The 24,059-nt window shown below is 39.3% G+C and overlaps 1 protein-coding gene across 1 annotated transcript in view; it reads left to right on the forward strand.

The window, feature by feature from the left end:
* mphosph6 (M-phase phosphoprotein 6) overlaps positions 1–24,059 on the forward strand; it is a 53,310-nt gene that overhangs the window by 18,707 nt on the left and 10,544 nt on the right. Inside the window, exons 3-4 of the mRNA XM_072595948.1 lie at positions 20,040–20,130; positions 23,054–23,151. Coding sequence (XP_072452049.1) covers positions 20,040–20,130; positions 23,054–23,151 — 189 coding nt within the window. The remainder of the gene's footprint in view (positions 1–20,039; positions 20,131–23,053; positions 23,152–24,059) is intronic.

Raw genomic sequence — 24,059 nt, forward strand, 5'->3', positions numbered from 1 at the left:
CCTTTGTCACTGATCATCACATTGTTATCTTGGTCATAATGAACATAGAAGAGTACAGCCCACTGTTTCTGTGTCAACCACAATGCCATTTTAACTTAATCCCATTTGCCTGCACGTCATCCACATCTGTATATTCCCTGCTTGTTCGTGAGTCTGTCTAAATGCCTCATCAATGTTATTATCATACTTGTACCCTGGTACAATGTTCCAGACACCAACTATCCTCTTTGTAAAATACCTATCTTGCACATCTCCTTTAAACTTTCCCCCTTTCACTTTAAACCTATGCCCACCAGTATTTGATAGTTCCATTCTGGGAAAAAGATACTGACTATCTACCTTATCCATACCTCTCAGAATTCTACATACTTCTGTTAGGTTGCCCATCAGTCTCTGACGCTGTTGTGAAAAGAGTTTAAATTAGTCCAACCTCTCCTTACATCGAATACATTCTAGTCCAGCAAAGATCCTAGTAAACATCTTTTGTACCGTCTCCAAAGCCTCCCTCTCTTTCCTATAGTGTGGCTGCCAGAACTTCATACAATCCTCCAAATGTGGCTTAACTAAAGAGTTATATTGCCGCAACATGACTTGCCAACTCAAAGCCTTGACCAATGAAGGCAAGTGTGATATATGCCTTCTCTACCACCTTATCCACTTGTGTTGCCAGTTTCAGGAGCTATGGACTTGCACCTCAATATCCCTCTGTATATTATTGTTGCTAAGTTAACTGTCACTTACTGTATACTTTACCTGTGCATTTGACCTTCTAAAATACTTCACTTCTCACTTGATTAAATCCATTTGCCATTTCTCTGCCAGTCTTTCCAAGTCATCAATATTTTGCTGTATACTTTGACAACTTCCTCACTACTCGCAACTCCACCAATTTTTGTGATGTCTGGAAATTTGATGAAACCAGCTACATTTTCATCCAAATTATTTATATAAATTACAAACAACATAGGTCCTAGCACTGATCCTTGCGGAACACAGCTTATCACAGACCTGCAGTCAGAAAAACACCTTTCCACAAATACCCTGTGTTTTCTATAACCAAGCCAATTTTGTATCCAAATTAGCAATTGACCATAGATCCCATATGACTGAGATTTCTGAATAAGCCTCCCATCAGTAACCTTGTCAAATGCTTTCGCAAAATCCATATAGACAACATCCACTGCCCTTTCCTCATCAATCGTCTTTAACATTTCCTCAAAAAACTAAAATTTGTAAGACAGCACCTCCCCTGCATATAGCCATCTGACTATCCATAATAAGTCCATTATTTTCCAAGTGCAAGTAGATTCTGTCACTAAGAATCTTCTCCAGTAATTTCTCAACCGCTGATGTAAGGTTTATCAGCCTGTAATTTCTTGGATTATTCCTGTTGCCCTTCTTAAACAAGTGAACAACATTGGGTATTCTCCAGTCTTCTACAACCTCGCCTTTGACTAAAGAGGACACAGATCTCTGCCAAGGCCCAGCAATCTTCTCCCTTGCCTCCTTCAGTATCTTGGGATAGACCTCATCAGGCCCTTAGGAACTTATCTACCTTGATGTTTTTCAAGACACCCAGTACCACCAGCATCTTAATATTGACATGCCCTAGAATATCAAAGTACCTCTCCCTAACCTGACCATCATCCATGTTTCCCCTCCTTCATGAAGGATGCAAAGCACCTTTCTGGCTCCATGCATAATTTTCATCCTTTATCTTTGAGTGGACCAACCATTTTGCTCCGAATATACCTTTGGATTCTCCATAATCCTACTTGTCAGAGACATTTCACGGTCCCCTTTTGCTTTCCTAATTCCTCTTTAAGTTCTTTCCTGCTTCCTCAAGGTTTTTTGTCTGATTACAGTTCCCTAAACCTTACATATCCTTCCTTGTTATTTTTGACTAATCTTTCTAACTTTCTCATCATCCCTGGTTCCTGGATCTTGTCATAGTTATCTTTTATTCTCACAGGAACATGCTGGTCCTGAACTCTGATCAACTGGCCTCTAAAAGACTCCCACATATAGACGTAGATTTAACCTCAACTAGCCATCCCCAATCTTTAATTTTTCCAATTCCTGCCCAATGGTTTTATAATTGACCTTCCTCAAATTTAGTGCGACATTCTCCTTAATTAGTAGTGCTACTTTCCTACTCCCTCTTTGTCATGCTTTAAATGTCTAAACCCTGGAATGTTGAGCTGCAAGTCTTTCCCTTCTCTAAATCAAGTTTCTGTAATGGCTACAAAAATCGCAGTTCCAGGTACTAATCCAAGCTCTAAACTCATCTATCTTACCTATTAGACTCCTTGCACTGAAATAAATACAATTCAGGCTGCCAATCATTGTCATAGACCTGTACAGCATGGAAACACACCAAATCGTCCATGCCAACTAGATATTCTTAGTTAATCTAGTCCCATTTGCCGCCATCTCTCTAAACCCTTTTGAGGAGGATTTAAACCAGTAAGGTGGGGGCGGTGGGGATGGGAGTGGGACACAGGGAGATAGTGAGGAAAGAGATCAATCTGAGACTGGTACAGTTGAGAACAGAAGTGAGTCAAACAGTCTGGGCAGGCAGGGACAAGGTAGGACTAATAAATTAAACTGCATTTATTTCAATGCAAGGGGCCTAACAGGGAAGGCTGATGAACTCAGGGGATGGTTAGGAACATGGGACTGGGGTATCATAGCAATTATGGAAACATGGCTCAGGGATGGGCAGGACTGGCAGCTTAATGTTCCAGGATACAAATGCTACAGGAAGGATAGAAAGGGAGGCAAGAGAGGGGGGGGAGTGGCATTTTTGATAAGGGATAGCATTACAGTTGTGCTAAGGCAGGATATTCCCGGAAATACATCCAGGGAAGTTATTTGGGTGGAACTGAGAAATAAGAAAGGGATGATCACCTTATTGGGATTGTATTATAGACCCCACAATGGTCAGAGGGAAATTGAGAAACAAACTTGTAAGGAGATCTCAGCTATCTGTAAGAATAATAAGGTGGATATGGTAGGGGATTTTAACTTTCCAAACATCGACAGGGACTGCCATAGTGTTAAAGGTTTAGATGGAGAGGAACTTCTTAAGTGCGTACAAGACAATTTTCTGATTCAGTATGTGGATGTACCTACTAGAGAAGGTGCAAAACTTGACCTACTCTTGGGAAATAAGGCAGGGCAGGTGACTGAGGTGTCAGTAGGGGAGCACTTTGGGGCCAGCGACCATAATTCTATTCATTTTAAAATAGTGATGGAAAAGGATAGACCAGATCTAAAAGTTGAAGTTCTAAATTGGAGAAAGGCCAATTTTGACGGTATTGGGCAAGAACTTTCGAAACCTGATTGCAGGTAAAGGGACAGCTGGCAAATGGGAAGTCTTCAGAAATGAGATAACATGAATCCAGAGAAAATATATTCCTGTCAGGGTGAAAGGGAAGGCTAGTAGGTATAGGGAATGCTGGATGACTAAAGAAATTGAGGATTTGGCTAAGAAAAAGAAGGAAGCATATGTTAGGTATAGACAGGATAGATCGAGTGAATCCTTAGAAAAGTATAAAGGAAGTAGGAGTATACTTAAGACGGAAATCAGGAGGGCAAAAAAGAGACATGAGATAGCATTGGCAAATAGAATTAAGGAGAATCCAAAGGGTTTTTACAAATATATTAAGGACAAGAGGATAACTAGGGAGAGAATAGGGCCCCTCAATGATCAGCAAGGCGGCCTTTGTTTGGAGCCACAGAAAATGGAGATACTAAATGAATATTTTGCATCAGTATTTACTGTGGAAAAGGATATGGAAGATATAGACTGTAGGGAAATAGATGGTGACATCTTGCAAAATGTCCAGATTACAGAGGAGGAAGTGCTGGATGTCTTGAAACGGTTAAAGGTGGATAAATCCCGAGGACCTGATCAGGTGTACCCGAGAACTCTGGGAAGCTAGAAATTTGATTGCTGGGCCTCTTGCTGAGATATTTGTATCATCAATAGTCATGGGTGAGGTGCCGGAAGAGTGGAGGTTGGCAAACGTGGTGCCACTGTTTAAGAAGGGTGGTAAAGACAAGCCAAACAACTATAGGCCAGTGAGCCTGACCTCGGTGGTTGGCAAGTTGTTGGAGGGAATCCTGAGGGACAGGATGTACATGTATTTGGAAAGGTAAGGACTGATTTGGGATAGTCAACATTGCTTTGTGCGTGGAAAATCATGTCTCACAAACTTTTTGAGGAAGTAACAAAGAAGATTGATGAGGGCAGAGCAGTAGATCTGATCTATATGGACTTCAGTAAGGCGTTCGACAAGGTTCCCTATGGGAGACTGATCAGCAAGGTTAGATCTCATGGAATAAAGGGAGAACTAGCCATTTGAACAGAGAACTAGCTCAAAGGTAGAAGACAGAGGGTGGTGGTGGAGGGTTGTTTTTCAGACTGGAGGCCTGCGACCAGTGGAGTGCCACAAGGATCGGTGCTGGATCCTCTACTTTTTGTCATTTACATAAATGATTTGGATGTGCACATAGGAGGTACAGCTTGTAAGTTTGCAGATGACACCAAAATTGGAGGTATAGTGGACAGCGAAGAAGGTTACCTCAGATTACAACAGGATCTGGACCAGATGGGCCAGTGGGCTGAGAAGTGGCAGGTGGAGTTTAATTCAACTAAATGTGAGGTGCTGCATTTTGGGAAAGCAAATCTTAGCAGGACTTATACTCTTAATGGTAAGGTCCGAGAGAGTGTTGCTGAACAAAGAGACCTTGGAGTGCAAGTTAATAGCTCCTTGAAAGTGGAGTCGCAGATAGATAGGATAGTGAAGAAGGCGTTTGGTATGCTTTCCTTTATTGGTCAGAATATTGAGTACAGGAGTTGGGAGGTCATGTTGCGGCTGTACAGGACATTGGTTAGGCCACTGCTGGAATATTGCGTGCAATTCTGGTCTCTTTCCTATCAGAAAGATGTTGTGAAACTTGAAAGGGTTCAGAAAAGATTTTAAAGGATGTTGCCAGGATTGGAGGATTTGAGCCATCGGGAGAGGCTGTTCAGGCTGGGGCTGTTTTCCCTGGAGCGTCGGAGGCTGAGGTTTACAAAATTATGAGGAGCATGGATAGGATAAATAGACAAAGTCTCTTCCCTGGATTGGGCCAGTCCAGAACTAGAGGGCATCATTTTAGGGTTCGAGGGTATGAAAAAGATCTAAGGGGCAACTTTTTCACGCAGAGGGTAGTACGTGTATGGAATGAGCTGCCAGAGGATGTGATGGATGCTGGTACAATTGCAACATTTTAAGAGGCATTTGGATGGGTATATGAATAGGAAGGGTTTGGAGGGATATGAGCCAGGTGCTGGCAGGTGGGACTAGTTTAGGTTGGGTTATCTGGTCGACATGGACAGGTTGGACCGAAGGGTCTGTTTCCATTCTGTGCATCTCTATGACTCTATGCCTTTTAAATATTGTAATTGTACCAGCCTCCATCGTTTCCTCTGGCAGCTCATTTCATACATGCACCACCCTCTGCATGAAAAAGTTACTCCATCAATCCCTTTTAAATCTTTCCCCACTCGTCTACTCTGTGATCTTGGTCTCGGCTCTGCCCTCTGCAACTGGCTTCTCAGTTTTCTCACCCACAAATCACAATCAGTGAAGGCAAATATCTGCACCTCCTCCACAATAATACTCAACACTGGAGCCCTCCAAGAATGCGTCCTCAGTCCATACTGTACTCCCTTTACACACAAGACTGTGTTGCGAAATTCCAAATGAATGCCATCTGCAAGTTTGCCAATGACATCACCATAATAAGACGGATATCTAACAATGACACGTCAAAATGCTGAATGGAGATAGAGGGCTTGGTGACATGGTGCAGTGAGAACAACCTTTCTCTCAACGTCGGCAAAACTAAAGAATTGATCGTTCTCTTCAGAAAGAAAGGAGGCAAACACACCCCCCATCAACATCAACGGAGCTGAGTTGAGAGGGTGGACAGTATCAAGTTCCTCAGTGTGATGATAACTGACAACCTGTCCTGGACTTGCCATGTAGACATGATGGTCAAAAAAGCGCAACAACACCTCTTCTTCCTCAGGCAGCTCAGCAAAATGTTGTATGTCCAGAAGGACCATCACCAACTTCTACGCATGTACCATTGTGAGCATATTGTCCGGATGCATAACAGCCTGGTATGGCTACTGCTCTGCCCAGGATCATAAGAAACTGCAGAAGGTGGTGTGCACAGCGCAGGCCATCACAGGAACCAAACTGCCATGGAAGAGTTACCAATATCATCAAAGACCCTTCACACCCGGTAATGATCTTCTTCAACCTTTTCCATCAGGCAGAACATGCAGAGCATACTAACAGGTTGAGGAATAGCATCTTCCCGGCCGTTATTAGATGACAAGTTGTTCTGCTATAACATGACAGCTGTGTTCCTCTGTAGCCTCGCACTGTAGAAGATTGCTAATACAGAATCATTATACCCATTTAGTACAATGTTCACAATACATCAATCGCTAAACAACCAATTCAGGCTGATGAAACGCGCATTATAGTGGAATGACCTTTTTTGAATGGGCTCTCTGGCCTCCAATAATGCTGACCTTGCTAACGTTGATCTCTCTTGTATGCCCTGTGCAATGTAACCTGTATGCCTCTGTCTAAATCTTTTATTTTGTGTATCCTTGCTTACTATGATCTGCCGGTACTGCTTGTAAACTTGTAAACAGAGGTTTTCATTATACTTTGGTGCACGTGACAATAAATCAATCATTCAGTCAATGAAACCTATGCCCTCTAGTTTTTGGAATCCGCTAACCTGGGGAAAAGACCTTGGCTATTCACCCTATCCTATCTATGCTGCTCATGATTACATGTAAATTCTAAAAGTGGCCTAACCAATGTCCTCCCAACTCCGATATTCAATGCACTTACTAATAAAGGCTGCCTAGACTGTGCTGTGTATCTGGAACTCTACTTTCAAGAAAGTATTAAGCTGAAGTCCAAGGTCTCTTTGTTCAGCAACACTTTCCAGGACCTTGGCATTAAGTCCTGCCCTGATTTGTCTTTCCAAAATGCAGTACCCCACATTTATTGAAAGGAAACTCCATCTGCCCATTGTACTCTGAGGTAATGTTCTTGGCTGTCCATTGCACGATTGATTTTGATGTCTTCAGCAAGCTTACTAACCTCCTATCTTAATATCCAAATCATTTATAAATGACGAAAAACAGTGGACCCAGCATTGATCCTTATGCCACATTGCTGGTCACGGGCCTCCAGTCTGTGAAGCAACCCTCTACCAGCATCCTCTGTCTCCTACTTTGGAGCCAATTCTGTATCGACATTGCCCGTTCTCCCTGTATTCCATGTGTTCTTTTGCTGGATATGATGATTGCTGGCTTGGCCATATTTAGTGCCATCCATAATTGTCGTTAAGCAGTTGGCATTGCCCATCTCTGAAACCTTTTTCAGACAAACAACCCTCTGATTTTCTGACCACTTGCACACTCCTGATTTTCAAAACTGTGCTATTATTGACCAAACTCTCAATAGTTTTGATCATTAAGCTCTGTGTCTCATCTCTTGTTCTCCCTTTCTTGCTCTCTCTTCCCTTCTCATTCTCATATGTTCATTTTTAGTCTGATGTACATTTTTTGTCTAGTCATACTCCTGTGAAGCACTTTGAAAGATTTGACGAAATTAAAAGAGCTATATAAGTGCAAATTATTACTATTTAAAAGCAGCTAAATTAATCCTGTTTAGAAATAATTAACACAATTAATGAAAATGTGTCAGTTTGAAGTTTGCCTGATGATTTGTGATTAATGTGAGATACACCTTGTGTCATAATTAATTGGAAAATATCATTATTTCTAAAATAAGGCATGTGTCCTAGATCTATTAGATTGCAGACATTCTTCCACGTTTCAATGGAAAATGATACAGATCTTTCTAATATTAGTAAATGAACACTAAAAACCTGTCCATTACTTTCAGGGATACTTTTAACTTGGAACCTTGACCCTAGTCTATCTACAACTAAAATGATCATTCTTGCCTTTGTTTGCTCAAGACCTGAATTTTCCAGTTTGCTGTTAGCTGGCCTCACATTTGTTTGGCTTACATTGCTTTGTAATCATTTCATCCAAACTTCTGCTGCCTATGTCCTATCTTGTCCCACATTTGTTCACCCATCAACTCTCTGCTGGTTGATTTATTGCTTCCTGGTCCGGCAATTTCAAAATTCTCAACCTTGTTTTCAAAACTCTGTTGAGCTTTGCACACCATTCTTATGAAGTTCTTTGAATATTTTGCTGCATTAAAGATGCTATATAAATGCAGTTTGTTGTTGATGAATCAGAGACCAGTGTAAATACCATTGTAGGAGAAAGTGAGAACTGCAGATGCTGGAGACCAGAGTTGAAAAATGTGCTGGAAAAACACAGCAGGCCAGGCAGTATCCGAGGAGCAGGAGAATCGACATTTCGGGCATAAGCCCTTCTTCAGGGCTTTTCCCTGTCTACCATTGTAGACAGGAATATCATTGGCAAGGCTAGCTTGAGTTGTGTTTGCCCAGTTACTCTGAACTGGTGTGCCTTCCAGAGGCACTTTAGTCCCTGTGATAAAAGTAGAGCCTCAATATTATTGAGTAGGAAAATCGAGGTTAACCAACAAGAATTTTCTTTCTTGCCAGAGGTGACTCCCAGCTGTTGGAGTTATTTTTTTCCTTGATTCTCCTTATCCTATGAAGTCACAGTAGTGTAGTTAACTGCCTTGATGCGGGCAGTTATATCCATTTCATGTCTGGAATTTAGCTCCTGTGTACATGTTTAAATTGTAATGAAGTTTGAAACTGGTTCTGATGAAACCCATCGATAATAAAATTTTTGTTATTTTGTTCATGTGATGTGAGCATTGTTGATAAGCATTTATTGCCTGTTCTTGAGAAGGCGGTGGTAAACAGTCTTTTGGAGGATATGTATATGCTTGATAAAATTCATACCGTTGTTGTATTGATGATTGGAAGTAAACTAAAAGAGCATAAGTTGATTAGTAACTAAAACACATCCCTCCCTCATGCACTCAATGCTTTCCTCGCTATGAGCAGAATGCCAATCGCATAGTGTCGCCTGCCCTGACGGTGCAGGATGCACCTGTCCCCTCGGCCACTGCTACAGATGTCAGATCGATCTCTTTGAGAGTAAATCAGAGAAAAATGATTGAGCCGGACAGAGCCTGCAGATCCTGTGCAGGCCAGCTAGCGGAAGAATTCGCTGATATCTTTAACCTCTCCTTGCTACAATCTGAAGTCCCCATCTGCGTAAGAAGACCACCACCACCCCAGTAGCAAAGAAAATACACACTATGTGCCTCAATGACTACTGTCCAATGGCTTGGACTTCCATAAGCATGAAGTGCTTTAACAGATTAATCTTGGCCCACATCAACTCTAACCTCCCAGCCCGCCTCGGTCCCCTGAAACAGGTCTACAGGGGATGCCATTTCCCTAGCCCTACACTCATCCTTGGAACAAGGACACCCTATGTCATGCTCCTGCTCATGGACTGCAGCTCTGCCTTCAATGCCGTATTTCCTTCAAGATTAATCACCAAACTCGAAGACCTAAGTCTCTAGTCTGCTCTCTGCAACTAGATCCTCAGCTTCCTGACCCGCAAACTGCGATCAGTGAAGATAGACAACAGCACCACCTCCACGATAATCCTCAACACCGCAAGGATGCGTATTCAGCCCCCTACTGTACTCCCTGTATACTCATGACTGTGTAGCTGAAATTCAAACAAATCCCATCTGTACGTTTGCTGATGACACCACCATTGAAGGCCGGATATCAAAAAGAATACAGGAAGGAGATAGAGTGCTTGGTGTCATAGCATAATGATAACAATTTCTCTTTCAGTGTCAGCCAAACAAAAGATCTGATAATTGACTTCAGAAGGAAAGGAGGAAAGCACACTCCCATCGACTTCAATGGAGCTGAGATGGAGAGAGTCAACAGTGTCAATTTCCTAGGAGTGACAATAACCAACAATTTGTCCTGAATCTCCCACATAGATGCAACAGCCACAAATGCACAACAACGCCTGTTCCTCAGGAGGCTTAAGGAATTGGGCATGTCCATAATAACCCTCATCAACTTTAACAGATGCACCATAGAATGGCTTGGTATGGCAACTGCTCTGCCCAGGATTGTAAGAAATTACAGAAAGTAGTTTGCACAGCACAGACCATTGCAGAAGCTAATCTTCCATGGACTCCAACTATGCTTCTTGTTGCCACAAAAAGGCTGCCAACATCACTAAAGACCCTTCTCAGCCCGATAATACTGTCTTCCAATCTCTTCCATCAGGCTGAAGGCACAGAAACTTGCACACACATATTAACAGGTTCAAGAACAGCTTCTTCCGTTCTGTTATTAGACTACTGAATGAACCTCTCTAATTTCAAATCAAAATATTGACTTGCTTTTGTGCACCCCTTCTGCAGTTGTAACCTTGTATACCCCGCTCTGTTTAAGGACCCTGTGATTTGAATGACCTTGTTTGCTCTGATGTTTATATTGCTCGCAAGGCAAAATTTTTCATTGTACCTAGGTCCATGTGATAACAATAAATCAAATCAAACCAAAACTACACCATGATGCCATTTAGACCCTTATTTAACAGACATGACTGATTTTTGATCTAACCCAGGAACCTTTGTTTACATTGTTTAGTTTCCATTCCAAAGAGATTAGCAATCTTGGATTTAAAATGAAGAATTAATTAACCATTTATTTGTTGTTTTGTGGAAAAGTGTTCAAAAGGTTGACCATCCTTTGTAGAATTGTTTGTTAACCTCACTTCTAAAAGATACGCCTCTTAATTTTGTCTCTATCTGCTCATTCTAAATTCCCTGCATTTTCTGTTTATCATGAACAGCTGACATTTTTTTACAGTGGGATTGCTTCAAGATTGCACATTTGAAAGAGCTCATGCTTCTACATGTTCTGTTTGTTCCACATGCAGCACATTTCCTACTGTGCTTTGGATGCACGCTTGAAAAGGTGGCATCGTCCATAACCAATCAAAAAGCTCCTTTGTCTCCACAGTACCTGTTCCACTGAATCCGTTGAAAACATTGATCAAGTAACCTCTTAAATTCTAAAGAGTCTGACCCTAGCTTCTATGTGTTTTAGCATGTTTCTGGTGGAATGGGAGTGGAAATAAGAAACTACAGGTGCAGGAAATTTGAAAAATAAATTCTGTTAACATGAAAATATAGAAAATAGGTACATGAGTAGGCCATTTGGATCTTTGAGCCTACATGACCATGCAATATGATTATGGTTGATCATGAAATTTCAGTATCCGATGCCTGCTTTCTCTCCATACCCTTGATTCCTTTAGCTGCAACAGCCATGTTCAGCTCCCTCTTGAATATATTTAATGAATTGGCCCCAACAGCTTTCTGTAGGAGAGAATTGCACAAGTTTACAATTCTGAGTGAAGAAATTCTTCCTCCTCTCAGTCCTGAATGGCTTACCCCTTATTCTTAAATTGTGACTTCTCGTCCTGGACTTCTTCAACATCAAGAATATTCTTCCTGTATCTATTCTGTCCAGTCCCATCAGGATTTCATATGTTTCTATGAGATTCACCCCTTACTCTTCTAAATTCCAGCAAGTACAAGCCCAGTCGTTCCAGTCTTTCCTCATATGTCAGTCCTTCCATCTGAGGAATAAAAGATCATTGGCCTAACATGTTAACTTTGTTACACTGTCTGCAGACATCACCTGACCTATTAAGTATCACCTGACCTACTGAGTATTTTCAACATTTACTGTTTTTATTCCTAGCTTTTAAAATCCCTTCTCACAAATTAACCCTTGGAATTTGGATATCATCCTGATTAAGGTACATTGTATATTCCGTCCAAGGCCAGTATATCCTTCCTAAATGCTTCAAAATGAATTCAGTAATCAAAATGTGGACTTGTTTTGTCACTTTGTATTCTTACCCTTTAGATACAAAGTGGGGTTGGAATTGTCCTCATTTCTGTGAGCCACATACATGTCTGTAATTTTCCACATTATTGGGTAGATGCCAGTGTTGCAGCTGTACTTGAACAGCTTGGATAGAGGGGGTCTGTGTGGCAGCATTACAACCAGAATGTTGCGAGGGCCTGTGACCAATGTCCTCACCCCTTTCTAAATGTTGTGTGGAATGCATCGAATGACCTGAGGGCTGTTCTGTGTAACGATATGAACCTTTGGAGAGGAGTAAGAAGTTTACCCAGATTTATTAAGCTAAATGATATAAGCTGTGGTGTGTGATGAAAAGGTATTCTTCAAAGAACTTTTAAAAGTCACATAGATATACTGTCCTTTCAAAAGGAGTACATTAGAAAACTTAAAGTAGATCAAGAAAATCCAATATATCCAATAATAAGAAGAAATTGTTCATCTAACCTCCTTTTTATATACTTTACTTTATCCTTCTTTAACTATCTGGGGCCATGGTTAAAGACAAAATTACAGAATGATGATAAAACCACCAGCTGTGGAAATTGCCATGCAGCATGCTTCCTGTAATATAAATGTAGCATTTTTTTCTGTCTGTGCCTTAGAAAGAGCTTTACTTCCAATAGCCTAAAGGCGTGAATGCAAGTTCACCTGTGACATTTGCATTTGATAAGGTTATCTGGATAAAGTTAAATGACTTTAAATGTAGTCAGAGCACTGGAACCAAAGAATAAGAATGAGGATGTAAGTGGAAGCGTTGGAGGGGAGAACCCTGCTTGAAAGTTATTTAATAACACCGAGTTAATTATAAATTTATTATTTCCCTTGAGCAAAATCCCAAAGGTTAAATGTCATCTTCTGTTGTATTTTCTGTAAGTACTATTCATCTGTAAAGTGGCCATAATTGACTTGAAACTGGTACATAAGGTCACAAATAATGAGCATATAGATGGGTGATGAGTACAACTAAAACAGAATTGGAAAACAATATGCAAGTTGACCAAAGACAAAATCAATGCACAGTTATCTGCTTCCAACTGATATTCTTTATTTTTTGGAGATCCTAGCAGATGTCTCCTTCCCAGTTTGTATGCTTTGCACAATGTTCCATCTCTGTTCCTTTATTCATTTCAAACTTGCATCTTGTTCTTAAAGCACTAGTTATTAGTAATAGACTTTAATAAATTACAAAACATGGCCAGGAATATTTTTGGTTCAAAATCAAATCACATTCTGTGACATGATTTATCAAAGGCAGTGACGGTCCTTGATAGGACAGAAGATTTGCTAGAAAAGCTCCACGACTGAGAGATTTCAGTTAAAGGATTAGTTTGAAAAAGATGTAGCAAAGAAGATTGAGATTGGATTTAATAGAGCTACACAGATCATCACAAGATCGGACAAGGTAGACAAAAAAAATCTGTTCCATTAGCTGATGATACAAAGATGACAGGACACAGCTTTAAGGTTTTGGACAAAAGCTGCAGGGATGATCTGAGGTGGAATTTTATACATAGCAAAAAACAAGAACTCATTGTTTACAAGACTGCTGGAATCAGCGATGATTAATGATTTCAGAAGGAAATTGTCTGGGCATTTGAGAGAAATTAACTTGCAGTGCTGCAAAGATAGAACAAACAAAGGAGACCAGTTGGTTTGCTGTATCGGGAGTCGCCATGGACTCAATCAACTGAATAATCTTGTACACTATTATGGCTCTGAAAATGGAGATACAAAGCATACAAATTGGGAAGGAGACATCTGCTAGGATGCCCAGAGGTTGGTCTCTGAGGTACAAATAAAAGTTCTAATAACACTAGCTCAAAGTAGAGTTGTGAAACTGTCTTTGGTATTTTGGCAAATGTTTATCCCTTTAACAGCATCTAGAAATGCACTTTCTTCCTTACAACAGTAACTGCACTTCAAAAAGGTTATTTCCTTGTCTTTAATGTGCTTTAGTTTTTCCTGAACATGCGGAAGATCATATATGAATACAAAACTTTCAAAATGTCATAATTTAAAAATCCCAACGCTCCTGTGGGAATAATTGTACCATTTCATTTTTTTTATTGCTGCTACTGCCATATAGAATTTATGCTAAGTGGACTCTACATTTAATGTCCTTTCTATTGTAGAGCTCCCAAAGCTGTGGACAATACCCTAGCTATAGTTGAACCAACGGTTTGTGTAAATTTCAGTACCACAAGAACTTTGCTGTTGTACTCTGCATCCCTATTGATAAAAAAAAAATTTCTGGTGACCTTTCTATGAAAATTTTATTTGTCTACATTGGCACTTTGAGAGAATTAAGTTTTATACATGGAAATGCCAACCCTGTCCCAATCTCTCCTACTGATACTGAGCTTCACACATTCAACTGAGCATTACGAGTTGTACTTATCATCTTCTGCTTCATAATCAAAGACCAGTCCTTCCAAACTCTAGTTTTGTTGTTTGAAGGTCTCTGTTGAGATTACTTTTTCAGTTTAATTTCATTCAAAAGCCTCTTTTTTTTTAAAAAACGCCAAACTAACTTTATCTATGCCTGAGTTCACCTCTCTGTTGGGTAAAATGTCCTGTGTAAGTTCATCTTGTGAAATTGGCTGTTTTTCACATTATTGGTCCACTTTTTCTCTTTTCAATTACCTGCTGACATGTCCGTCAAATTATTATGTAGAAGTTAATGCAACCACACCCAAATTCTGAATTTCAGTTATTAAAAGTAGCATCATAACTTGCTTCTCAATGTGTTTGAAATTATTTATTGAGTTTAATTATTGTCTCAACAAAGTGTTGTCTTCATTTAACATTCCTTTGTTTAATGTTATTTCATTGTAATGTAATTTGCTGACATTTTTGTTTCACATCTTTTGGTTTAACATTGTTTGAATGCTTTGTTGACAACCATTGTCAACATACCATATATATTTGTGTATAGGTCGACCATAGTCGATCCCTTGTTTTTGGCCAAAAAATCTGGTATTTTTCATATACCTCATGTGTAAGTTGACCCTAGTTTTCCAAGGATTTCTTCCTGACCCTATATGCAGCCTTAAAGGGCATGATTGCACATTTTTAATTCAAATACACATTTTTGATTCAATACCTTTGTCATCACCTGTTACGCGCACCAGTATATGTTTGCGCCATGTGATTTTCAAATTGTTAAATTGAATGTTGATAGTATATACCTACAGGCACTTACACACACACAGTGCGTGTATTATGTAATATTTACATACTATATTTGACTTGTGTATGCAAATATCTACGGATCTTTATAGCAGCCCTCGACAACAGCCGTCTTCCCGCTGTTGCGTCAGTTTCTTAGAAGTTAGTGTCACGTATAGTTGTCCTTGAATTTGCTGTAAAACTACCCAAATGTTTCTGACAAAATGGCATCATGAAAAAACAAGTATACAATACAGTTTAAACTAAAAGTTATTGAAGTCACAGAGAAGAACAACAATAGCATAGCAGCAAGAGAGTTCTGTGTTTCTGAAAAACTTGTCCGAGATTGTGGGGAAAAAAGCCACACAATTAAAGGCTATGCCAAAACCGAAGAATGCTAAACAAGGAAAGCTGAACAAGTGGCTACAACTAGAAGAAAGGATTGCTGACTGGGTAATTCAGAGTCGTCAGAACGGAAGCATAGTGTCTTGACAATGTACCAGAATACGTGCCACAAATGAAGCGATAAAAGATGATTCAGTGATTTCAAAGCCAGTGTGCTGTGGATGGTGCAGTAGGTTTATGAAAAGGTAGATTTAATGCTTAGACAGAAAACCAAGATTGTCCAACATCTACTAACAGAACTTAATCATTAATTGAATTCCATCGCTTTGTGATCAGAAATTGGAAGAAAAACTAGTACAGTCTGACATGCATCTGCAATATGGATGGAACCCCCATGAACTTTGATATGCCAGGGAACAGAGCTGTGAACCAGATTGGAGCAAAAACAGTTTTGGTTAAGACTACTGGCCATGAAAGGAGTCAAAACACTGTGGTACTTGGTTGTATGGCAGATGGAACAAAGTTAAAGTCTATGGTGATTTTTAAGCGGAAAACTTTGCCCAAATAGAAATTTACGAAAGGCATTGTTATCCTCGTCCATGAAAAAGGGTGGATGGATGAAGTTGTCAGCAAAACTTGGATTAGGGAGGTCTGGAATTTGCGAGCAGGACTTAGAAAGGAAAAAACTGAACTGGTTTGGGATATGTTCAGATCACACAGAGTGAAAAGTGTTATCAATGAACTTCGCGCTAACGATACTAACGTTGCAATGATTCCTGGAGGCCTTACGAGCGTGGTGCAGCCACTAGATTTTAACATCAATAAACCGTTTAAGGACTTAGTACGGAACAAATGGGACACTTGGATTCAAGAAGGGGAAATAAAAAGGCTTCACAAAGGGTGGCAACGTGCACATTCCATTACTTTCAACTGTATGTGAGTGGATTGTTGAGTCTTGGAAAGAGATGAAAACTGCAATTATTGTGAAAGCCTTCAAAAAGAAATGTGCAATTTCTCATGCTTTAGCTGGTACAAAGGATGGCTTTTTATGGTCAGACGGAAGTGATGACAAATCAACTGATGATCCCCTTGAGAGTGCAGATGAAGCTGATCCATACAATGATACACTTTACCCAGATGACTGAAATAAATTATTCAGTGGTGCAACTGACGAGGACAGTGAATTTGAAGGATTCTTATGGACTTTTGCATGTACTGGTAACTTCTGTTTTAAGTAGCTATCCCATAATATTTGTGGTAGATGGTGCGAAGAGTGTTTTGCTGTGAATATCAGTTTTTGACGTAGTGTTTATTGTATATTGTTAACAGTTTCATGCGGTCTTTTCTTAAAATACTATGAAACATTTTTTGTTTTTACTCCTCTGCTTTTCTTCATGAATTGTGTGTTGTACAAATACCCCCAGTAGATGGCCTGACCACCTGCTGGTATGCCTATTAGTGTTTGTACATATGTGTATACCTACATGCACTGTACGGTACTGGTAATTGGAATACGGTATGACAGTACCGCTTTACCATTGCAAGCAGAATAGAGACAGCTATTTTGTAGATAAATATTTATAGTTCTTTTTCCTTTTGTTGTTTATTATTTTATATAGAAATCTGGCTCTTGTTTGTCCATTTTTTGGCTTATGCCAAGCATGAATTTCATCCCCTTCAACGATACCTTGCATATATCATTGTGTCAACCCCCAATTTCAGCCTAAAAATGTCTTCAAAACTCGACCTATACACCAGTATATAAATCAAAGGCCTCTATTGAACTGCCTGCATTCCAAATATCCTCTCCCCTTTGTTCTGGGCTTGGGCAAGCACTTTTGCCTCAACTCTTTTTTTTTCTGTATCACCCTGGCCTTGTTTTACAGCTTTGTCTCCCTCTTATCTTGTCTCCCAATTGGCTACATCCAGGCATCACTTCCTGCTCTCTTGCTCTCACCTGGGTCTTGCTATCCACCACCACCATATTCTAGACATTGACATGAAATCTCTAGGTAGGAACAGTCTTCCCTTCACTGCTACTTCTACTGCTGGGCTTTTGATTCTCTTCTTAATATGAACTGAGGCCCTGGGGGCTATTTAATTGCGGTTGGCAGTCAGTGTCGGTAGCCCTGAACATTTAGCTGCATTGACTGACTTCTGCCATTAGGTGGTCTCTTGTGACTCTTAACAGTCTTACAGAATGTAATTTCATTTTATATTTTTAAATGCGTTTTGTTTCAGTTACTTCATTTAACAATGTAGGAACTCAGCGATTTTAAAGTATAAGTGGTGGTTTATTTAAATTTAGATGGTACAGACTTAATTTGGTAATTTTTTTAAATCTCAGGAATGTATCTATTTGAATATCTATTTACATGTTGTAACTACATCTCTATTGACCAACCCTAATCTACTTCAGCTTGTTCTCCTTTCATGCCCTCATAATTGCCCTTATTTAAGGTTACAATATTAGTTTTGGACCCACTCTTTTCTCCCTCAAGCTGAGTGTTAAATTCAATATGTTATGATCACTGCTGTCTAAAAGTGCTTTCATTGTGTGGTCTTTCATTCACCCCATCTCATTGTACAATTCCCGATCTAATGTAACCTGCTGTCTGTTTGGATCCAGATACACTGTTTTAAGAAGCTATCCTGAAATCATCCTATGAACTCTCATTTAAGTTATGTGTACCAATCTGATTTTTCGAGTTTATATGTAGAATAAAAGTCCCCTATCATATAGTTTTTCTGGAGAGTTCCTATTATTATTTCTTTTATATGCCATCTTACTGTATGGGCTGAAAAATGTGTTGCTGGAAAAGCGCAGCAGGTCAGACAGCATCAAAGGAGCAGGAGAATCGACGTTTCAGGCATAAGCCCTTCTTCAGGAATCTTCAGGCTTATGCCCAAAATGTCGATTCTCCTGCTCCTTTGATGCTGCCTGACCTGCTGTGCTTTTCCAGCAACACATTTTTCAGCTCTAATCTCCAGCATCTGCAGTCCTCACTTTCCCCATCTTACTGTATGGTAACAGTTAAGGAGACTGTGCATCATTGCCAAGAACTGGCAATGTCCTTTCTTACCTCGAGTATTCCTTGTCTATTGTTCTCATATCATTAGTTATCAGCCCCATTTTATTTCCTCGCTTTCCTTCCTTCCTGAATGTGTCTTTACACTTAAATACTCAAGTCATAATCCTTGTCAGTCTGAGGCATTTCTCTGTAATGACTATCAGATTGTATGTATATATTTATTTGTTATCAATTCATCTGTTTAGTTTCAAATATGACATTCAAATACAGAGCCATCAGTATTGCCTTTTTGTAACCTGTAACCTTATCTGTTGATTTACTGTTAGAATTGTACTGTCTATTCCTTCTTATCATGCTGGCTACTCTTTGATTCACAATATCTTGACAAATTTAATCATTATCACACTTTTTAGCTTTAAGTCATCTCTGTTTTCCAAGTTATCTGGTTCACTAGAACACTGGACCAGCAAGGTTCAGGTATCGATTGACTCCATGGTAAAGATGTCACTTACCCCAGTACCAGTGCCAATACCCCACGAATCAGAGCCAAATCACTCCACACCAGTCTTATTTGCACTTGGTAATAGTCCCACGATTATTATCTTTTGAAATTGTCCTTTTTGCTTTATTCCTGATGAAGGGCTTTTGCCCGAAACGTCGATTTCGCTGCTCGTTGGATGCTGCCTGAACTGCTGTGCTCTTCCAGCACCACTAATCCAGTATTTGCTTTCCAGCATCTGCAGTCATTGTTTTTACCTCATTGATTTTAACCCGACTGCGAATCCTCTTGCAAGGATGCCTGCCTTGAAGAAGTTTTCCTCCTCTCTCTACAAGAATCTCAGGGAGTCCCACTCCCATTGCAACTCCCAGGTCATTTCCTCTGCTCTGAAGCTCTTCAACCATGTCGTGAAACAAACTCGCTACCACAGCCACTTTTTATTATGGTGCCTAGTTACTCAAACTATTCAGAGCATCAATCCTTGACTTGCCTATGTCTCTTGTATCTATGTGGAGCACACGTGATGTATCCTTGACACCCACTAAATTAGTTTTAAATCCTGAGCAAATGTCCTGAACCCTGATGCTGAGCTGGCAGCACAATCATCTAGGCTCTTGCTGTTTACTGCAGTGTCAATCCTCTCACTACATTGACCTCTACTACAATTATTCTACTTTTTGATCCCCTCAATTGAATAGCTGCTTGCAGCATGGTGCCATTGTCATTAGCTCATCCACCCTGCTACCCCACTGTTATCCAACCAAGCTGTAAGAACTTCAGATTTGGAATTTAAATGTTAAGTGTTACGCACTTTCTTTTTGTGCAAAGCCAATGTGTAATTTTTCAGCAAACTTGCCATGGTACAAATCAGAACAATTACCTTTGACTTCTGTCAATTAAATAATCTAGTATTTTCCAAACTCTCAAATGTTTTCTTCAGTAGCTAATTCTGCTAAATTGTTAATGTGTTTCAGGAGTCACATTATTGAAGAAAAGAGCTTTGTGCCTTGTGAAGAAATGTTGTTTGGCCGAATGTCTTTTAAAGGTTTTAATCCAGAGATAGAGGTATGTTCTTTCTAGGAAATCTGCATTTATGTCTTGTTCGCCATTGGCTTTTTGGTGAAGGAATTTATCAGCACTTCCATCCAACTGAACACAATGAACTTCTATAAATTACATGTTTTAATGTTATAAAGTTGTGGGGATTGTTATGAAACACACATTGCTGAATGTAATGTGCTGGAATTATTTAAAGTCAACATTTAAAATTTTGTCCTGCTGCATCAAATTGTTCAGAGAGAACTGGAGGGCTTGTTAGAGAAGGATGATTCCTCAATCTTGTTGGAACTATTTTATTTGGAAACATTCATACCCTTTGTGTAGAGTAGATTAGGCAATTAAAATCAGCAAGTGCAACTCTATGCACAAATATTTTGTATTATATTGAATTTTTGTATAATTCGCTATTACTTTGGGATGATTTGGGAATAGAGAGACAAGTTGGATGCAGAAAATGATTCGTGAAATGGTCGAACTGTATCTAAGATGAGTTATGCAGGGAACATTGAACTTCGAGGATGACGAGATTTTTGGGGGGGCAGGGCATCAAAGACTAACATTTATGCCTTGCTAAACCTACAAAAACTATTGATTGGAATGTAATTAGAACATGAAGTATGAAACTTAGGATGCAGATATAACATTGTTTTGAGCATCGTATTTTTAAAATCATCCAGGACTAGGGAGTATTGCTAAAGATACGTTTAGATGAAGTTAGAGGCTATAATTGTGTGAAGAGACAAAATAGGTTGTGAATCTGAAAGTGATGATTGAAATTATGATAGATTTGATTAGGTTAATTGGTAAAACAGTATTTCTCCATTAGCGAATGAAACAGCATTAGAGCATAAAAAATGATCACGGCAATGAATGAAAGGAGACCTTTTTTAACAAAAATATTAGGATGCAATATGTACAATAGCAATGATGTTGTAAGCTGAATCCATAATAATTTGAAAGTAACAAGGATATGCATATAACGATAAGTTTTGATGGTAATTTGGTGAGGACAGGACATTTAGACTAATTAACTCATTCAAAGAATCGGCACGCATATTAGATTAGATTCCCTACAGGATGGAAATAGGCTCTTCGGCCCAACAAGTCAACCCCAACCCTCTGAAGAGTAACCTACTCAGACCCATTCCCCTACCGTATATTTACCCCTGACTAATGCACCTAACATGATGGGCAATTTAGCGTGGCCAATTCACCTGACCTGTACATCTTTGGATTGTGGGAGGAAACCGAAGCATCTAGAGGAAATCCACACAGCCACATGGAGAATGTGCAAACTGCACACAGACAGTTGCCCAAGGTGGGAATCGAACCCGGGTCCCTAGCGTTGAGGCAGCAGTGCTAACCACTGAGCCACCGTGCCGCACGTGATGGTCTGAATGGCCTCCTGTGCTAACCAGGAGACCTGGATCATTTTTGAGTGAACACATATACGGCTAAGAATTTGGAATGGAAGGAGATTTTTTTTTGAACAAAGGGTAGTATGTTTTTGTTAGAAGTAGCACCAGGTACATTTGGTAGGTTAACAAGGGAAGATGTTCTGTGAAGGGGTATCTTGTCAGTAAGCAGTGGTTTGAAGCTAATGAGTCCTGCAGAATGGCAAGACTTAAGGCAGTCTGAAGAAGTTGACATCCAAGGTCTCCTTATTTCAGAAAGGATGTGCTGGTACTGGAGGGGTCTGGAGGAGGTTTACTAGGTTGATTCCAGAGTTGAGAAGGTTGGCTTTTGCGGAAAATTGAGTAGACTGGGACTATGTTCATTGGAAGTTAATAGAATGAGGGGGGATTCTTATCAAAACATAAAATTATGAAGGGAATAGATATAGAACTAGGGAGCATAGCTTCAAAATAAGGGGGAAAAGATTTAGAACTGACTTGCGGAGAAACTTTTTCATCCAAATGGAATTCCCTGCCTGGTTGTTTGAGACTACCTCATACTTTTAAGGCAAAGATATATCAGATTTTTGAACAGTTGAAGGAATTAAGGATTATGGTGAGTGGGTGGGTAAGTGGAGCTGACTCCACAAAAATATCAGCCATAATCTTATTTAATATTGGAACAGGCTCGATGGGCCAGATAGCCTACTCCTGTTCCTACTTCTTATTTTCTTATATTCTAAGGTGAAAATCTGAAATTATTGCAGATGATTTTGCTGCAAGTTGAAATCACTATGGCTCACTTGTTGAAAAAGGGATCTATGATTTAAGCAGTGAGGATAAAATACTGGAAAAGGGAGATATTAATCAACAGCGTCTTTTCGATTAAAAGAAGTGTTTTAAACACAAATTTTTGCCAAACTCTTTTTTTTGACTAATGTTGTATTTATTTATAAATCTGGACTTTTATATTAAGTGACAAAAATGGAAGATTTGTAGCTGTGATAAAATGTAGAACCCAATATAAACAGAAGCCATACTGCAGAGGTAATCAACTGGACATCCAGAGGTCAGGTATTGAGGTCCCAACATGGCCACTTTTGAAGCTTAGATTGAATTCAATAAACCTAGTAATGCAAGATCCAGCTGCTGTTCATTTTAAAAACACAGCTGGTTCACTCCTGTCTTCCAGAATGCCCCATCTGGTCAACGTGACTTCAGTTTTTGTAGATTATTGTTAATGCCATCTGAAGGGCACTTTGGGCAATTTTGATTATTTACAAAATGTTAACAGTGCTGCATGTTCCTAAGATCAAACGTTAAAAGTCCTATTATTTTTAATGTCTTATATGTGCCAGCGAATTAGAAATCTTAACAGCTAAGTGTCTCACTATTAGTTTTACATTTGGAAAGTGAATCATAGCACAAATTTATGAAACATTTTTCATACAATCTAATGTCATCACATTCAGCATCACATTCACACACAATATCAACTTCGTAGAGCTAACAGATAAAAATTGCATTTATTCCAGAAACTAGTTGCACAGATGTATTCCCAGAATGAAAATGATGAGTCTGATGAAGATGTTAAGATGGAGGTAGATGTTTCCGATGTAGAAATGGCTAGGAGGTAAGCTGTTGTATCTCAAAGGAATGTGATTCTACATATTAGCTGCATTTATCTGTTTGACTCAGAATATAACAGATATTTAATACATTGAAGTTAAAAACGCAGTGCATATTTTAAGGTAAAATGTGAGCGTTGTGATCACAGCAGCTTTTGTGGTGTTGCAGTGTATCATTTTAAAAGTGGCCTTTTTCTATGATAATCATAAACCATGAAAATAATGCTCAAGTTTAAACAAAACAGGATTGGTGAATAATCAAATACAACTAGAATAAGTGATCTCAACTTCAAAGAAAAGATGACCATGAATAGATTTTTTGGTGCAATCATTCTGATATTAAATAGTACCACTATAGAAAATAATTGGATGCTGTGAGATAAGTAATACAACTCAGGAACAGGCCCTTCAGCCCACCATTATCTATTCCAACCAACAAATGCCACAAAACATTGAATTAGCAATCCCTAAGATGCTTTCTTCAGTCTCTTTTTTAAAAAAAAATCATGAGGAACAGATTGGTTATTTCTGTATAGTCATTTCTTCATGATGCTTGAACAGCTTTACTACTTTAACAGCTACAATCAAAACTATTAAAGATGAAAGTTTTTTAAAGTTTAGATAATTGTGATAGAGCACTATATGGTTTTAACTCTTGTAATGGCAACACATTCCACTACTATCATCAGATGTCTGTAGTGACACAAAATATCATTATACAATACTTATTTATAGAATAACTACCTTAGAATGTTAATCATACTGCACATAATAATTGAGTCACGAATGCAACATAGTTGTTAATAAATGCCTTAACCTTCATTCGAATATTTTTATTGTACTTGTGAGCTTTTGAAATCCCTGAGTACGACAACACTAAGATATTGAGAGGTTATTAGCCACCTATCCAATA

Source organism: Chiloscyllium punctatum, chromosome 26, assembly GCF_047496795.1.
Source record: "Chiloscyllium punctatum isolate Juve2018m chromosome 26, sChiPun1.3, whole genome shotgun sequence".
Taxonomy (NCBI): Eukaryota; Metazoa; Chordata; class Chondrichthyes; order Orectolobiformes; family Hemiscylliidae; genus Chiloscyllium; species Chiloscyllium punctatum.